The 17,642-nt window shown below is 40.4% G+C and overlaps 1 protein-coding gene across 3 annotated transcripts in view; it reads left to right on the forward strand.

The window, feature by feature from the left end:
- Positions 1–17,642, forward strand: part of cep295 (centrosomal protein 295) — a 115,326-nt gene that overhangs the window by 41,950 nt on the left and 55,734 nt on the right. For all 3 annotated transcript variants that reach the window (XM_078545766.1, XM_078545768.1, XM_078545767.1), the window contains 4 exons: positions 2,725–2,988; positions 4,077–4,183; positions 6,145–6,444; positions 9,695–9,795. In XM_078545766.1, the coding sequence (XP_078401892.1) occupies positions 2,725–2,988; positions 4,077–4,183; positions 6,145–6,444; positions 9,695–9,795 (772 nt within the window). The remainder of the gene's footprint in view (positions 1–2,724; positions 2,989–4,076; positions 4,184–6,144; positions 6,445–9,694; positions 9,796–17,642) is intronic.

The following is a 17,642-nucleotide window of genomic DNA, read 5'->3' on the forward strand; positions in this document are numbered from 1 at the left end:
GTAAAAGAACCTTTAGGGATGAGTGACCGTAATATGATAGAATTTTACATTATGTTTGAAAGTGAGGTAGTTCAATCTGAAGCCAGGGTGTAAGTCTGAACAAAGGAAATTATGATGGTATGAGGGGCAAATTGACTGAGGTGGATTAGGAAAATACATTGAAAGATATGGTGGCACATAGGCAGTGGATAATTTTAAAAGAACAGTTACATAGTTTACAGGAATTATACATTGCTTCAAGGCACAAAAACCCAAAAAGAAAAGTCAGTCAACCGTGGCCAACAAAGGAATTTAGGGATTGTATAAGATTAAAAGAAAGGGCCTATAAAGGTGCCAGAAATAGTAATAAACCTGAAGGTTTGAAGCATTTTCGAATACAGCAAAGGAGGACCAAGAAACTGATAAAGGGAGAATAGAATATGAATATAAACTAGCAAAAAACATAAAAACAGACTTTACAAGCTTCTATAGGTGCGTAAAAAGGAAACCTTTGGCTAAGACAAATGTGGATCCATTACAGACAGAGTCAGGAGAATTCATAATGGGGAACAGAAATGGCAGAGAAGCTAAATGATTACTTTGAGCCTGTTTTCACTAAGGAAAATACAAGAAATCTCCCAGAATTGGAGATCCAAGGGACTAGGGAGAATGAGGAATTGAAGGAAATTAGTATTAATAAGAAAGTTGTGTTGAAGAAATTAATAGGACTGAAGGTTGATAAGTCCCTGGGACCTGATATTGTACATCCCAGAAGGTTGAAAGAGGTTACTGTGGCGATAGTGGATGCATTGGTGATCATTTTCCAAAATTCTATAGATCTGGAAAGGTTCCTGCAGATTGGAAGGTAGCAAATGTCACACCACTATTTAAGAAGGAAGGGAGAGAGAAACCGGGAAACTACAGACTTGTTAGCCTTATATCAGTAGTAAGGAAAAAGCTAGAATCTATAGTAAAGGATGTGATAAACTGACACTTGGATAATAATGACCTGATTGGACATAGTCAACATGGATTTATAAATGGAAAGTCATGTTTGATGAACCTGTTGGAGTTTTTTGAGGATGTTACTAACAGAATTGATAAAAGGAGAGTTGATGGACGTAACATACTCAGATTTTCAGAAGGCTTTCGATAAAATCCCCTGCAGGAGGTTGGTTAGCAAAATTAAAGCACATGGGATAGGAGGTAATATACTGGCATGGATTAAGGATTGGCTAACAGGCAGAGAAAACAGTAGGAATAAACAGGTCATTGGCAGGCTGTGACTAATGGGGTACCGCAGAGATCAGTACTTGAGCCCCAGCCATTCACCATGTATATCAATGATTTGGATGTGGGGACCAAATGTAATATTTCCAAGTTCATGGATGACACAAAGCTAGGTGGGAATGTGTGTTGTGAGGGAGATGCAAAGCAACAAAGAGGATTTAGACAGACTTAGTGAGTGAGCAAGAACGTGGCAGATGAAATATAATGTGGAAAGATATGAGGTTATCCACTTTGATAGGTGCAGAGTATTTCTTAAATAGTAAGAGATTAAAAAGTGTAGATGTACAAAGGGACCTTGGTGACCTTGTCAATAGGTCACTGAAGGCTAACATGCAGGTGTAGCAAGAAATTAGGAAGGGTAATGCTATGTTAGCCTTTATTGGAAGAGGATTTGAGTACAGGAGTAGCGAAGTCCAGCTTCAATTATATAGAACCTTGGTTAGACCGCACCTGGAGTACTCTCTGCAGTTTTGGTCCCCTTACCTTAAGAAGGATATTATTGCCATAGAAGGAGTGCAACCAAGGCTCACCAGACTTGTTCCCAGGGTGGCAGACCTGCCCTACGAAGAGAGATTGGAGAAACTGGGCCTGTGTTCTCTACAGTTTCAAAGAATGAGAAGTGATCTCATAAAACTTACCAAATACTTAAAGGAATACACAGGGTAGATGCAGGTAGGATGTTCCCCCTGGTTGAGGAGTCTACAGCCAGGGGACACAATTTCAAGGTAAGGGAGAAGCCAAATAGGACTGAGATGAGTTTTTTTTTAACTCAGGGGTTGTGAATCTTTGGAATTTTCTACCTCAGAGGGCTATGGGAGCTCAGTCATTGAATATGTTTAAAGCAGAGATTGACATTTTTAAATACCAATGACATAAAGGGATATGGTGATAGTGTGGGGAAAAAGGCATTGAAGTGGATGATCAGCCATGATTGTATTGAATGGCAGTGCAGGCACGACAGGCTGAATGGCCTACTCCTGTTCCTATGTCCCAAAAGGTTTAATACAGGGAACAAAAGAGCAGTTAAGTAAAATAGAGGATGAAATGTTTTTGAGTAAGTGCCAGGGATGACCACTGAATTAAATAATACAAGTTGGGTTCTGGAGAAAATTGGATGTATTGTTGAAAGTGGAAGGGATCCAGTGATATGAGAGAGCATATAATGATGGGTGTAATCTGTCAAAAAGGGATGGGTTTGTTGGGTTTGAAGGCATTTCTTTAACCCTATAATTTCAATTGTTACTCTCTATGGTACTACATGTTGTATAATACCACTAATGTACTAACTTGAATGATTCATATGTTTGTATTCATGTTTTATTCTCTGTAGATCATCAAATTTTGAGGATATTTTTGTTTAATTTTCATTTTGGTGAAACAATTAGTAGAATGGCGTAGAGATTAAAAAAAGTTTGCACATTTTAACTAATTTTACCATTTTCTGCTACTGTGAAGTTCCACAGTTGGTAGCATCCAGTCAAACCTCTGCAAGCCCATCTAAGGCTGCCTTAAAGAAACTATTTACCAAGATAAGGACACAAAGGGAACATTGTACTTCAAAACCTGAACCAGAGGGTGTAAACAAAGATATGACCATTGAGTCAGGTTCTATCACCAGTGAAGAAAGTGAGCAAAGAACTTTGACAAAATCCACAGCCAACAACAATGTAAGCGAGGAGAATCGAGAATTGCAGTCAGTGCTAGTTGATGCCAATAAACGTAAGTCCTATAATGAATGTTCAATTCTGACGTCCTTTTTAGACTGCGCATTCATTCAAACTAATTCTAAATCTAAGATTTGTATTGTTGCTTTTTCAGAAATCTTATTTTAATATCACTTAGAAAATATTAACGCAATCAGGCAGAGTCAACATGGTTTTATGGAAAGGAAAATCATATTTGACTAATTTATTAGAGTTCTTTGAGGAAACATCGTGCATAAAGGGGAACAGTTAGATTTGGTGTAATTGGATTTCCAGAAGGCACTTGATAAGGTGTCACAACAAAGGTTATGACACAAAGTAAGGGCTCATGGTGTAGGTGGATAACATATTAGCATGGATAGAGGATTGGTTAGCTAACGAAAAGCAGAGGCTCAGGATAAATGGGTCTTTTTCAGGTTGGCAAGCTATAACTAGTGGAGTGCCACAGGAATTGGTGTTGGGGCCTCAACTATTTATAACCTACATCAGGCTTGTCCAACCTTTTTGTGTGGGGGTAGGGGGGCACATTTCCATTATTTTCTCAATCAAGGAGCCAATGAGCAAATTTCAGAAAGATATGTGAATTTCAAAACAAGAGATGAGGTATGATGAAGAGAAACAAATTGCTGAGCAAAAATAAAGCAATGTCAAAGCAATAAATTGATAATTGAAAAAAAGAAGTAATTAATAAAGGTGACCATTCGTGAGAGAGGGTCTATATGTGTGTGTCCGGCTCATTCCAAGTCTGAGGGTGTTCATTCACTCACCCTCACTTGTTATTTGAGTGGGTGTGAATATCAGTTGGTGTGTGGGGATGAGGTTGAGTGAGATTTCTGAGGCTGGGAGCGAGCTAGGCATGCACGCGCGCGTGCGCACGTGCTCACCCACTCTCTCACCCTCTCTCTCTGTCGCCTCCCCACCCTCACTCTTGAAGTGCCTGCTCCTAATCTGTATGTTCCTATAAAATGTTGGGTTGAATTTAAAACAAACTTAATTTGAGGCATTGTGGATTTGATGGGAATTAAATGCCTTATGCTATATATCAATTATATAATGAATGACATATATTTGTGAAGCATAATGCATGGTGTTGTGCTTTTCTAGAGCAAAATGAAGTTTCTGAAAGTACCATAATGGCCGGAAGTGCTACCTTATGTCATCCGAAGGAGCAAGCAAGTAGAATTAGATCTGACACAGACAGAAGGAAACAAGTATGTTTGTGGAAACTCAAAAAAAAACATCGGCTAAGTTACAGACATTTTTTTTGTATGTTTACTTTGTGCTAACACTCCTACCCACAAAGATAGTTAATACCTTACCTTACTGGCCTGCTACAAAGTGCAGGTTAGCACTGCAGCATGCCCACTGTACTTTCTATTTTAAATTAACTTGTGTCCAGTTTCTGATAAATTAGTATGATTTTTGTGGGTATTTTGGAAAAATGGGTATTTTGATATGGGAATAGGCACGATTTTAGTCCTGAGTTCAATACACATTATTCTTCTTAATTTGGGAAATTTTGTGTAGTTCCCATTTTAAAAATTTCTTTGTTAGGATTTGGGCGTCACTGGCAGGATCAGCATTTGTTGCCCATCCTTAATTGCTCTGAACTGAGTGGCTTACTCAGCCATTTCAGATGGCAGTCAAGTGTTAATCATGTTGCTATGAGTCTGGAGTCATACGTATACCTGCTGAGTAAGGATGGCAGATTTCCTTCCCTAAAGGACATTAGTGAACCAGAAGGGTTTTTAATGACAATCAGTGATAGTTATCATGGCCATCATTATCGAGACTATCTTTTATATTCCAGATTTAATTAATTGAATTTAAATTCCACCAGCTGCCGTGGTGAATTAATCATTTGGATGAATCTTTGGCACTTAACTACACTGGAAATCTACTGAAAATTTGGAAAAAAACGAAGCTGAAAGTAAATATTTTAGGCTGGGTTTCTCTCTGGGTGGTTTTGTTACTAGCGATGGGTAGACACAGAACTTCTACCAGTTACTGTGGCTCCACCATCTACCTATCTTCCTGGTTCAAATCACTTGACTTTTTTTCTAGCTTTGTACTTTTACCTTCTGAGGTCCCTGTGGCCATGCACAAATGTACAGGATTCACTGAATGATTTTCTCTCCCTCACCAAGCTCTAATTTTATCTATCACATTCATGAGGTGGCCTGTTATCTCTCTGGAAAGATTTTGGCTAGTATAAATCCCCTGTTGTATGCTAAAATAGCACCAGTGGAACTATCACTTCATCAAAGGGACGTTGCTTTCTTGGCATTGTCTTAATTCTTGAAATGAAAGCTCCATCTGTATTTCAAAAATATCACCATTATTCTCATCCTTGTGTTCAAATCCCTCCATGGTCGGCTTTTCTCTGTAACCTCCCAGCGGAACTATAACCTTCTGATATTTCTTCGAGTTTCCTTCAAGCTACCTTTTTGGCTATGCCTTCAGCTGCCTATATCCAAAGCTCTGGAATTCCATCCAAACATATCTGTCTACATAGCTCCCATTTTTCCTTTTCAAGTTGCTTCTTAATACAGAGGTGACCAAAAGCTTGGTCAGAGATGTCCCAATATCTCACCATGTGACTCATTATCAAATTTTGTTCGATAATACTCCTATGAAGCACTCTGGGACATTTTACTATATTGAAGATGCTATATAAATGCTGATTATTGTTTCATTTTTTTTTCTACTTTGTTAATTTGGTAATTCAGGAGAAATGCCTTTTTTTAATGTAGTTTAGTGTAAGATTAATGCCTTAACATTGGAAGGGCCTTCATTCTCAATGATTTATCCTCATGGTCCCCCAGGTTGTACTCCTGTACTATCTGAAAGATGCTGGAATAAAGATACTGGAGTGCAAATATTCTAATTAAGAAGAAAAGTTTTTGGTGGGATATGAGGCTGGAATTTGTGCTCATCTTGTGTGGTGAAGAGAGCATTTTCTCCAGTAATTGCATTGTCAACATCAAGTATGTTACAGTATAGTTAAGATACAATAAAGTTCTTTCCATATATCCAAACCTCAGACTAATAGAAAAGTGATGGGCTGAGTCCCAGTTCTAACCTGTTGTGCCATCCAGCCCTTCCTTCATTAGAATTAGGTATCATTGTACCCCTGATGCATTACCTGTCTCCACTTTTGTTTTTTCATTAGTTGCATGAATTAGAACAACAGAAGCAGCAACAATTGGCTTTGATCTGGCAATCTGAACAGCAGAAACGGAATCTAGAAGCCCATTTACAGAAAGCTCGGTTACTGCAGCAAGGGGAAGAAACTCAAATGCAAGTGAGACTGAGTAGTGATTTTGAAAAACAGTCACAGCAGAAGCATGGGAAAGGAGATGACTGTTTGGGATGTCGGGAGGAAAGGAAAAATAACACTGTGAATGAACAAGGTACTTGGAGACCTCAAACTGCAAATAAGGATATAGGGCACCCAAATGTGAATACTGAAGTAAGTGAATTGGATTTCTGTTGCAGGCTTTAAATTTTGACTGTTAATGCAGGTTTTTATTTTGTCATAAATGATTGCATTATAAAAAGGATGAGGAGAGCAAACTTGACTCTTTTTTAATATAGCATTTTGTATACTTATCACTGAATGCAAGTAATAATAGCTGATCATGCTGATTCTGTTTAGTATGTTACCAGCAATTTATTTTGGCTATCGAAAAAGAATGAAAGGATGAGATGTGGCATCACAGGTGAAAGATTCTAATTAGTTTGCTTTTATAGAATTCTTTTGGAATGCTTTTCCCTGCTTAAAAAGAATAAAGACTTTGTGCTTTAAGAAAATGAAGTTACTTCACACAATGTGGCTCTCTCAGAAATGACTCCATGTCAAGGCAAGCATACCTTGAACACTTTGGACCCCTCCTAGCTGATGACTTCTTCACTGTGCTTCTGGCTGATACATATGCTGTACATGGTGGCTTGTATGTCTCCATTATATATAGTTGCAACATCTTTCAGGCATCTACCTTATCCTCTGACCTTGTACATACATATTGGCTCCTAGCTTGCATATACCAATAACGTTTAAAAAAGGGTAAGTAATAGAATCCCACAGTAAAGGAATATGTGCCAGGGACTGAGGTGGGGAAGGCATTCAAGAGTGAGAACAGACTAAAATCAAGATGGGGTGCGGTGGGGGGGGTGGTCCTGGAGAAGAAATGAGGGTACACAATGTTCCTGTATAAATAGGGATGTCTTATTTTGTACAACAATCTACTCTATTTTTCTTGGAGTTTGGGTAATTAAGCATTTTGAGAGGAAGAGAGCTGCAGAATCTAATTTAGTGTGGTTGATTTAGTAGGTTATGCAAGCTCCCATGCAGATAATGCAAATTAGTTCTGCCTAAAAAGCACTATCCCTGTACATGCAAGGTATGATTTTATATCTCCAATGTTCTAGGCTGGAATATGCAAACAAATTGGAAAGCAGCATCCTCCATGAGGATGGAAGTAGGCATAATCAGCCTTGTAGTTATCAGTGTATTGGATGTGGTGTGGAAAGAATACTTTCACAGATTTAAAAGATCTGCATTATTTTCGCCTAGATGTTTTGAAGGGATAAAAAATTGACAGAGGTTCAGAATATTTGTGAACACTACAAAAAGTTGGCCCTGGGGGATTGTCTGGTTGTTAGCTCAAAGACCAGACAAAGGGGTTTAACATCTCTGAAAGTAGATACATTTCATCCAAGCATGATGATTTATCCCTGGCTGTTCAGAGAAACAAAGGAGAAGACAGCAGAGGCTCTGATGAATTTTTAAAATCTGCTCTGGCTACAGACATGGTGCCAGAGGATTGAAGGACAGCTAACATTGTATCATTGTTTAAAAAGGGAACAAGGGTAGACCGAGTAATTTCAGGCCAGTCAGCCGAACTTTCCTGGTGGGCAAATTATTGGGGGGAAAAATCTAAGACAGTATAAATTATCATTTAGAAAGACACGCAATCCAAGGCACGCAACATGAATTTGTTGAGGAGATGTCGTACCTGACTAACTTGTTTGAATTTTTTAAGTAGGTGTGATAAGGTAGACGAGGGTAATCACCGGCTAGGCCACCATTTTTATTCTCCATTTCTTGAGAAGTTGGTGATGAGTCGCCTTCTTGAACCACTGCAGTCCATGTGGTGTAGGTATACCCACAGTGCTGTTAGGGAGGGAGTTCTAGAATTTTGACCAAGTGACAGTGAAGGAACGGTGATGGTGTGTGGTTTGGAGGGGAACTTGCTACTGATGGAGTTCCCATGCATCTGCTGCACCTGCCAGCAGAGGCACCCTCCCTACTCCCAATGGTCACCCTCTTTTAATTCTCTCTCTGGCCTCTTGAACCCTGCCTCCCCCCCATTCCTCCCAAACACCCCTCACCAAGACCCCCAACCCCAGACTTGCACTCCTCAACATGGTGAGGCTGCCTGTAATCCCAGCACTGGCTTGTGCTGCCGCACAGCTGTCGGCCATCCAGTTGGCCAGCAGTCCTTTAGGGCAGAACTTCCTCCTGAGAAAGGGGTGGAAGTCTCGCCTTATTAGCATTAAATTGGTGCGGGGCAGCGACTGGGACATGGATGGGCTTCTTACCCCACCCCCTGCGACTTTTTAACCAGGGTGGGGAGACCACAGTGCCCCATGAAATCCAGCCATATGTTTCTTTGCGTCATATCCAGTTGCAATGTGGTTCTTGAAAGAAGCAGAGTGAATCAGATGCCCTTCTAATTGGGGGAGTGGGCAATGTATCCCAATGTTGACTCAAATGGCAGTAATAGATCAAAATCTTATTCTTTGCTCTCTGAGGTAGTTGTTACTAGTGGTTAATTGACTGCCTTTTATTTAGCAAAATATAGTGGAAAACTTGAGACATAAGCCAGTCAGTATGTTTTCATGCTCAACAGATATCAAAGATTTTCCCACACCCCACACATGCTATTTGCTTTACGGACATCACGGATCAGTTGCACATGTTTAGCTGAAAGCATTGGGCAGCTTTGTTCTATCTTTTGCTTTTTCATTTCCTTGAATAAGATGCCTTGGTGTATTAACAGGCTCTAATAACATTTCAAGTTGATTACCAGAAAGTATAAATTGCTTCTGATCATTTCATGCAATACTTAAGTTTCTATTGCAGTGCTGTATAGAATTGATGTCCTGATCTGATTAGCATTCAGTAAAACTAATTTCTCATTCTGCTGGCTTTTTAGGCAAATAACTGTAGTCATATCTTTTATTATTAATTATTGCCTTTATATAATCTGCTTTCCATGAAATTGCTATTCTTTGGAGAGATGTAATATGTGATTCAATGGGACAGTGTTTAATGAAGATAGAGATTCCTTTATAAGTCCCTTGATAATTATTACATATGATGTGAAGTGCAAAAGCTTCTGTTTTTAACTAGGACCTGAATCAGCTCTTTGTATGGAAAAGAAAATTAATGAAGTATTTTGAACACCATTTGCTAATACATGTCTGGAGATTTTAATATATCATCATTTCTACCTAAGCCATTAGTTACTACACTCTTTATTATAAAGTACTTCTTGCTCCATAATAGCATGCTTCATGGGTATACAGGGTATAAACAAAATTTTAGCTTTTTGTTAAATAGGTGTCCAATGCATTCATCTGTGCATTACAAAGGACAAGAACTTGAATTTTTTTTTCAAAAACAGATCATTTGGTTTATTTTGTATTCTCCACAGATTAAGCATTGCAGGCTTCTTGTATCAAACGAACTGGCGCCAGCAGATGAACATATGCGTACAATTCATCAGTATCAGCAACATCTTATTGAACAAAACAGGCAAGAGTTCAGTTGCTTATTTCCTGACTTGCAGAAACCCTTAGTTATTCATTACTTAGTGTGAAACATGCATTTTTTAGAACTTTGAAAAGATGAGTGTAAGCTATATATTTTGGCTCGTAATCGTAGATTGTGTTTACTGATGAAATTATTTAAATCTGTGTTTTAATGCAAATGTCTACAGAAAGTTTTCTCATGCAACAATCTATGTAATGCTGATTTGATGTACTGTATGTTTTGGGGCAATGCAGTTACGGACATGAAACTGCAACAACCCCATACATACCAACTATCAACATTGTTGCAGGCGATATAATTTCTCAGTACAATTAAGTCAATCTTGTGAGAGAGTTCTGAATTCTCAGAATTTTCACAGGCATTCCAAAATCTGAGTGATTTCTCTTCTGTGCGGTACCTAAACTTAGAGGCAGCGCCATTACAACGGAGAAGTCCTTGGCAAACTTTGAATGGCTTGGACCTGTATTGATTTACGTTTTGGAAAAAACGCATGGTTTTTGTAGCAAATTTCTTCTTTTGAAAAAAGAGTTTGTTTCTTGATTTTGAGACGGTGGGCTTGGCATTTCTGCAGCTTAGTCATTTGTTTGTTTAAAATAAGTACTCAGCCAGCTTTTAAGAAAGTAGACAAATACAAAAAAGAGCACAGGAAAAAATTGGAACAGGCCTGGTCTGCCACTCTGATCTGTGACCTAGCTCCATTTGCCTTTGCCCTTTATCTCGCTACGTTCAGTTAACATAAATTGTTAATCTCAGATTTAAAGTTAACAATTGACCTGCATCAACCGCTATTTGTAGAAGAGTACTCTTCTACCACCTCTGCATGTATAAATCATGAAGTCATTACAGCGCACAGAGGCCATTTGGTCCATCAAGTTCATGTTGACTTTGTAAAGCAATAAAATCAGTTCCATTCCCCTTCTCTGTCCCTCTATTTGCTCATGTGCCCATCCAATTTCCTTTGAAATCATTCACCATCTCTGCTTCCACTGTCCTCTTAGGCAATGATTTCCAAATTACTACATCAAAAAGTTCTTCCTCACACACCTGCGCATCTCTTTGCTAAACCTTAAATCTGTCTCCTCTAGTTCGTGTACAATCAGCTAATGGAAACAACTTTTCTTTGCCTTATCTAAACTAGTCATAATCTTGTACAATTCTATCAAACTCTACCAAATCTCCTCTCAACCTCTTTTGCTCCAATTAGAAAAACTTCAACTTCCCCAACCAAACCTTGCAGCTAACATCCCTTGTCCCTGGAACCATTCTGGTTAATCTCCTCTACATCCTTGCGTCGTTCCTGAAATGTAGTGGCCAGAATCGATTGCGATGCCCTAGCTGTGACCTAACCAGAGCTTTATAAAGGTTCAGCATAACGTCCTTGCTTTTGTACTTAAAACCTCTATTTATGAAGCCCATTATTTCATTTGCTTTGCTAACTGCTCTCAATATGACCTACCACCTTCAAAGATGTAAGGTCCTCCTGTCCCTGTACACTTTATAGAACTATGCCGTTAACTCTGTATTGCCTCTCTAACCCTCCTGTCAATGTGCATCACCTCACACTTCTCTTTATTAAATTCCATCTGCTACTTGTCTGCCCATTCTGCTGGTCTATTTATGTTCTGTTACAGTTGATTGATATCATCCTTATTGTTTGCCACACTGCCATGTTCCAATATCCAAGTTATTTATATAGATGAGGAAATCAGTGATTCTAGCACTGACCCTTGGGGGAACATCATTGTCTACCATCCTCCAGTCTGAAAAAAAACGATTTGCCATGATTCGCTGTTTTCTATCCTTGAGCCTATAAACTGTGCTGGCCCTTCTATTCCATGAGCCTCAATTTTGTTAACCTGCCTTTAATGTGGCACTTTGTCAAATGCTTTCTTAAAATCCATACATGCAATACCCATTGCTTTCCCTTCATCAACCTTCTCTGTTACTTCCACAAAAAATTTTAGTTAGTTTAGTCAAGCATGATCTGCCTTTTAAAAATTCATGCTGGCTATCCGTAATTCATTCAAATCTCTCCAAGTGCCTGTTGAGTTTTTTTATCCCCCCCTTGATTACTGTTTCTAAAGCCTTATCCACCCTGATGTTAAACTGACCATCCTGTAGCTACTAGGAATGTTCTTGGATCCTTTCTTGAATGAAGATGTCACATTTCCCACCCTCCAATCCTCTGTCATCATTGCTATACCTAGAGAAGATTGGGAGATTGTGGCAAGCCCTTCTGTGACCTCCACGCCCACTTCCCTTAACCTGGAATGCAAGCCGTTCAGACCAGGCGACTTAACCACTCTTAAGCATAGCCAACTTTCCCAATACATTCTTCCTATTAAATTTTACCCCATTCATTATCTGTATTCTTCATACACGTCAGCTGTGGCTTAGTTGGTAGCACTTGCCTCAGAATCACAGGGTTTGGGTGCAAGTCCTACTCCAGCGCTTGGGCACAAAAATCGAGGCTCAAATTCCAGTGCAGTCCTGAGGCAGAAATGCACTGTTGGGAGGTGCCATCGTTCAGATAAGACCTTAAACAGTGGCCCCATCTGCCTGTTTAGGTGGATGTAAACGATCCCATGGCAATATTTCTAAGAAGAGCTGGGGAGTTATCCATGGTGTCCTGGCCAATATTTCTCCCTCAATCAGTATCACAAAAAACAGATTATCTGCTCATTGAAGGCCCATCACAGAGCTCACCCACATCTCCTCCAGCGCAGAGCACACACCTCGGTGGGACCTAGCTTTAGAGTAGCCTCGGGATCACAATCTGGTGGACACATTGCATTGTCTGATCCATAGCAGGCAGCAGCAGGGACTGCCCAGGTATCCGGCACTCAGAGGATTGCTGGAGGCCGGAAACCTGCTGAGCCCGAGTCTGATGACGAGCCTCTGGAGCAGCATGCGCGGGAGCTCCAGCTGCCCCTTCTTCCTGAGGACGCTGCTCCTCCCTCTGCCCAGCCAGGCGCCTCCGTCACTTTTTTTTCTCTTTCGTCTCTGCTCTCTAAGCCACGAGGCACACTGCTAGGTCACCTGGCACCATGTGCCTGATGTTGTACTCCTACAGGATGAAAGAGAGAGACACATGGGTTAGCTTGGGTGTACTAAGAACCTTTCTTGGTCAAGTCTGAAGGCCCCTTAATGCATCCCGGCGAGTGCTGGCCACCACTTGGATGACCAGAGTTTAGTGTGGTGCATGGCTGCCTGAGACTCCGCCCCACTCCTCCTGACTGATTGGTGGCAGCTTAGTCCACTGGACTGCATGCTGTGCGCTCAGCTCAGGCGCAGGCATCCTCCTAACCTGCACTGCAAAGCTGTGCTGTTAGCTTGAACCATGAGGCCGACTGGTCCAAACTGGAGTGACGACATTACAAGGGGCTGTGAGTGCCTCCACCAGTGACTGCTCCATGGCCAGCTTTAGCAAGGAAATTGCGCAACATGCGCAGTTGTCTGTTCTGCAGTCCACTGAAATGCTCATTAGTTTGCAATTTATGCCCAGGTGTTGAAAAGCTTTGGAGCACTGGGTGGGAATTTCATGCCTCTGCGTTGCTCGAGTGGGTAGATAAGCTAGAAGCCCAACTTCAAGCACGTCAATGTTGCTGCACCTGAATTGTCTCAGCTGCAGAGGAATGGTCGCTCTATACCAGGCTTCCCTAATGCATGGCCACTTTCCTCCCTGCACATGCTTGTGCGCTACCATCGACCACAGCGCAGCCCTTGTCCCCCCCAGAAGTTGCCTCAACCGCAGGGCAGTCCTTGTCCCAGCACTGTATTGTCAGCCAGCTAGGAAAAAACAACTTGCCAGCACCCTCACCTGAATGCACAGCGCCTCTTCTTTGAAGTCCAACAGGCGACCCTCGTGAGTGCTGCACAACATTACTGTACACTCACCTCAGAGTTCCCCTCAAGTGCAGCGCGCCAGATGCACCCTTATATATGCTGTTGTGAAACATGTCGGCATGCTCGGATGATCTCGCATCGTGGGATGATTCCGGTGAGCTGAGCTTTTAATGATCTGCAGACGCATTACAATGAAGTTCCCAATGGTGGGAAACGCGGTTCACCATTGATGGGCAGTGCGGATGATTGCAAAGTATTTTTGGCCGCCTTGCCATATTTCCTGCTCATGCCGCCAAACGTGCCCGTACCGCCCTCAGTGTTTCCTAACTTGACTTCTGAAAGGCCTGGCTCTAATTTTTAAGCCAAATACTCTAGTCTTAGATTCACCAAACAGTGGAAGTAGTGTGTCTCTATCTACCCAAACTGTTGCACTTAAAATCTTGAATCCTTCAACCAAATGACCCCATAATCATCTTAATTCCAGGGAATACAGCTTTAGTTTGTGTAATCCCTCCTCATAATTTAGCCCTGGGAGACCAGGCATCATTCTGATAAACTTACTCTGCACTCCTTCCAAGGTCACTATATCCTTCCTAAGGAGCGGTGTCCAAAACTGCTCACTGCACTCCTACGTGTGGTCCAGCCAGGGCTTTGTATAGCTGAAGCATGACTTATACCCTCTGGTATTCTAATTGTCTAGATATATAGGTCAGTGTTCTATTAGCTTTTTTGATGATTTTCTGTACCTAGTCATGACATTTCAATGACCTGTGTACCTGGACCCCAAAGTCTCTTTGGACCTCCAATGTTTCCACGTTTTTATTATTTAATGAGTATTCTGTCCGAACAATGTGAATACTTATCATTTGCCTACATTGAAATCCATTGCCACAATTTTGCCCGTTTGTTTAATCTATTACATATCTTTATGCACTTTTATGTTTCCATGTATATGGCTTACAATGCTACCTATTTTTGCCATCAAATTTGGATGTGTGTCTTTCTATCCCATCATCTAAGTTGTTAATAAGTATGGTGAATCGTCCCCAACACTGATTCGTGTGGAACATCTCTAGTCAAACCCTGCCAATTAGTCTACCTGCCCATTATCCCGACTGTCTGTCACCTGCCATTCAATCAGGTTTCTAACCAGGTCATTAGTTTCTCTTCAGTGTCCTGAACTTGAACTTCAGCTAACAGCCTCTAATGAAAGATTCAAATGCCTTTTGGAAGTCCATACAACTAACATCCATAGACGTTCCCCTGCCCACTATTCTACACTTCTTCAAAAGAAAAAGTCAAGTCAGGCTCATTGGGCATGACCTAGCCTTTACAAGTTCACCCTGGCTCTCCCTGATCTGCTAAGATATATTTTGAGGTGTTCAGTTGCTCTATCCTGAATTACAGAATCTGTCAAATTCCTGACAAATGATGTTATGCTAACTGGTATTGAATTTCCTAGTGTCCCGCCTATCCCCTTCCTTACATAAGTCACATGCAGTTTTCCAGTCAAAAAGAACAGTTGCTCAATGAAGTGAACTTTGGAAGAGTTAAGGCATCTGCAATGTTCTTATCTACTTCCTTTTAAACCCAAGATGGAAACCATCTGACCCTAAGGATTGTCACTATTTAGTGCCATTATTTGCTTCAACGCTGTTACTTTGTTTACGTTAATTTTGATGTGTCCCTGTCCCTGATTGGATATTAATTTACTTGAGATGTCTGGCATGTTGCCTTCTCCTCCACTGTAAATACTGACACAGAATAATTATTCGTATGTCATTTCCTTTTTTCATTGACAGTATCACTATTAACTGTGCTCCTGATCTCACTGTTTTTTGGAATATAATTGTAAAAAAATTTTTGCAATGATTTTCATATTTCTTTTCATATTCCCTTTCCATAGCTCTCTGTTTTGTCACCCTTTGCAGTTCTTTGTATTGCTTATTCGCGAAGATGTGTGCTATTTTTTGCATTTTTTTTTCTATGTCTTTCTTTAGATTTATATTGTCACTTACCCTTAATTTCCCATGGCTCTCTTTTTTTAGCAAGTACAGCTCTTGTTGCACATTAAATCTTTTTTGAGCACCTTCCACTGATCTGAAGTCATATTACTCATTAATCGATTTGCCAAGCTTACTGTGGTCTGTTTTTGTCTCATCCCATTGAAGTAAGCTTTACCTGAAACTAGAATCTTAATAGCTGTTTCACATTTCTCCTTTTCAAATACCACATTGAACTCTACCATGTTATGATTACTTTCAAATAACTGGTCATGCACTTTTATGCTGTTAATTACTAAATCTGGCTCACTGCTCATTACTAAATCTAATATTGCTTGCCCACTTGTTAGCTTTAGGACATAATTGTTGTAGAAAGCTATCCTGGATACACTCAAAATTCACCACCTTTTCTGACAGTCTGCTTATTTCAATCTATATGGAAAATTAAAATTCTCTATTAAAAACACTTTTTTGCTGCATGCTAGCCTATTCTCTGCATTTAAACAAGCTACAGCTGCCAGCACGGGGCCTATACACGACTCCCACTACAATCTTAAAGCCTTTTTCTAGTTCTTAATTCTATGTAATAAGTCTCCTCCACTACTTGTTTCCCTCTTGTTATATCCTTTCTTATCATTTATGTGCTTTCATACTTAATCACTAAGACTACTCCTCCCCCCGACCGTTTTCCCTATCTTTTTGGTCAATCTTATTACTTAGTATAATTAATTTCCAGTCCAGACCATTTTGCAGCCATATCTCAGTAATGGCTACCATGACATAGCCTCCCAAGTTGAATTTGAACTTGCAATTCATTCAGTTTGTCCCATATGTTCCCTGTGTTTGTCGAAAGAATGCTTGTTTGGACCACGCACTGTAACCTGTCCTCTTGCTATATTTACTCCACCACTTATTCCTCTTTCCTGATTTAATTACTTTACACCTTTTAGTTTTCTCTTTACCCGTCGTGTCTAAAGCACAATTTCTGGCTGTTATTTACTGTCTTCCCTTTCCTTTATTTCTGAGCTATTCCCTATACTACCTTTCCTACCTGAGCCCTCCGCAACCTGAGTTATGAATCCAAAATTCTTGTGATCACCCTATTTATCTTTTCTGCTAGGACCCTGGTCTCAGCCCAGTTCAGTTAGAGCCTGTCCCAATGGTACAGTTCCTTCCTGGCCTAATATTGGTGCTGGTGTCCCAGGAAGTTCAGCTTCTCTTTCCCACGACACTCCTTCAGCCATGTCTTCACCTCCTGAAACTATGCCAATTGCATGTGGCTCTGATAATCCATAGATTACAATCATTGTGGCCCTGTTGTTTAATTTAGCCCCCAGTTTCTGGTATTTTTCCCAATATTGTTCCCAACACTGATCACCACAAGTGATCCTTCCTCTTTCTGTCCAATATTATTCAAGCTAGTTTGAAATGACCTACACCCTTTCAACTTGTAGACAGCATACCATCTGGGACTCTCAATCCCGCTTACAAAGAATGTAGCCCTGGCCTGTTTTTATGACCTTTTTGAACATGTGGGCACAGTCTTGCTTATTTTAACGTTCATTTAAATATTTGTTGCATTTCAATAACAGAAACATAATTGATTTTGAAAGAATGAATGGAGTTGGATAAAAGCATTAAAAAAATTATGTAGAGGTATGTCATACAAGAACAAAGAGGTCATGGTAAATCCGTATAAGACAATGGTTAGAATAATATGTACAATTGTAGAAACTACTTTAAAGTCATAGGCCTAAATCTTCTGATGTCCAGAGCAGCGGAATCTGAACTTAAGTCTGTCTTATGCATTAGGACCTTGTGAAAGTCCTGGCATGCACCCATGTGCTCTAATTGCCCAGGAAGCTTAACCTTTGATGGGCTGATTTGCGCTGCCCTGGAGAAGCCACAAACGTCTTCAGCCCTGAGCTCTGGGTCAGAGACTTAGGCCAGATATGCAGGACTTATTAGGATACTTACCCT

The sequence above is a fragment of the Cetorhinus maximus genome, chromosome 7 (genome assembly GCF_964194155.1).
Source record: "Cetorhinus maximus chromosome 7, sCetMax3.hap1.1, whole genome shotgun sequence".
NCBI classification, from domain to species: Eukaryota; Metazoa; Chordata; class Chondrichthyes; order Lamniformes; family Cetorhinidae; genus Cetorhinus; species Cetorhinus maximus.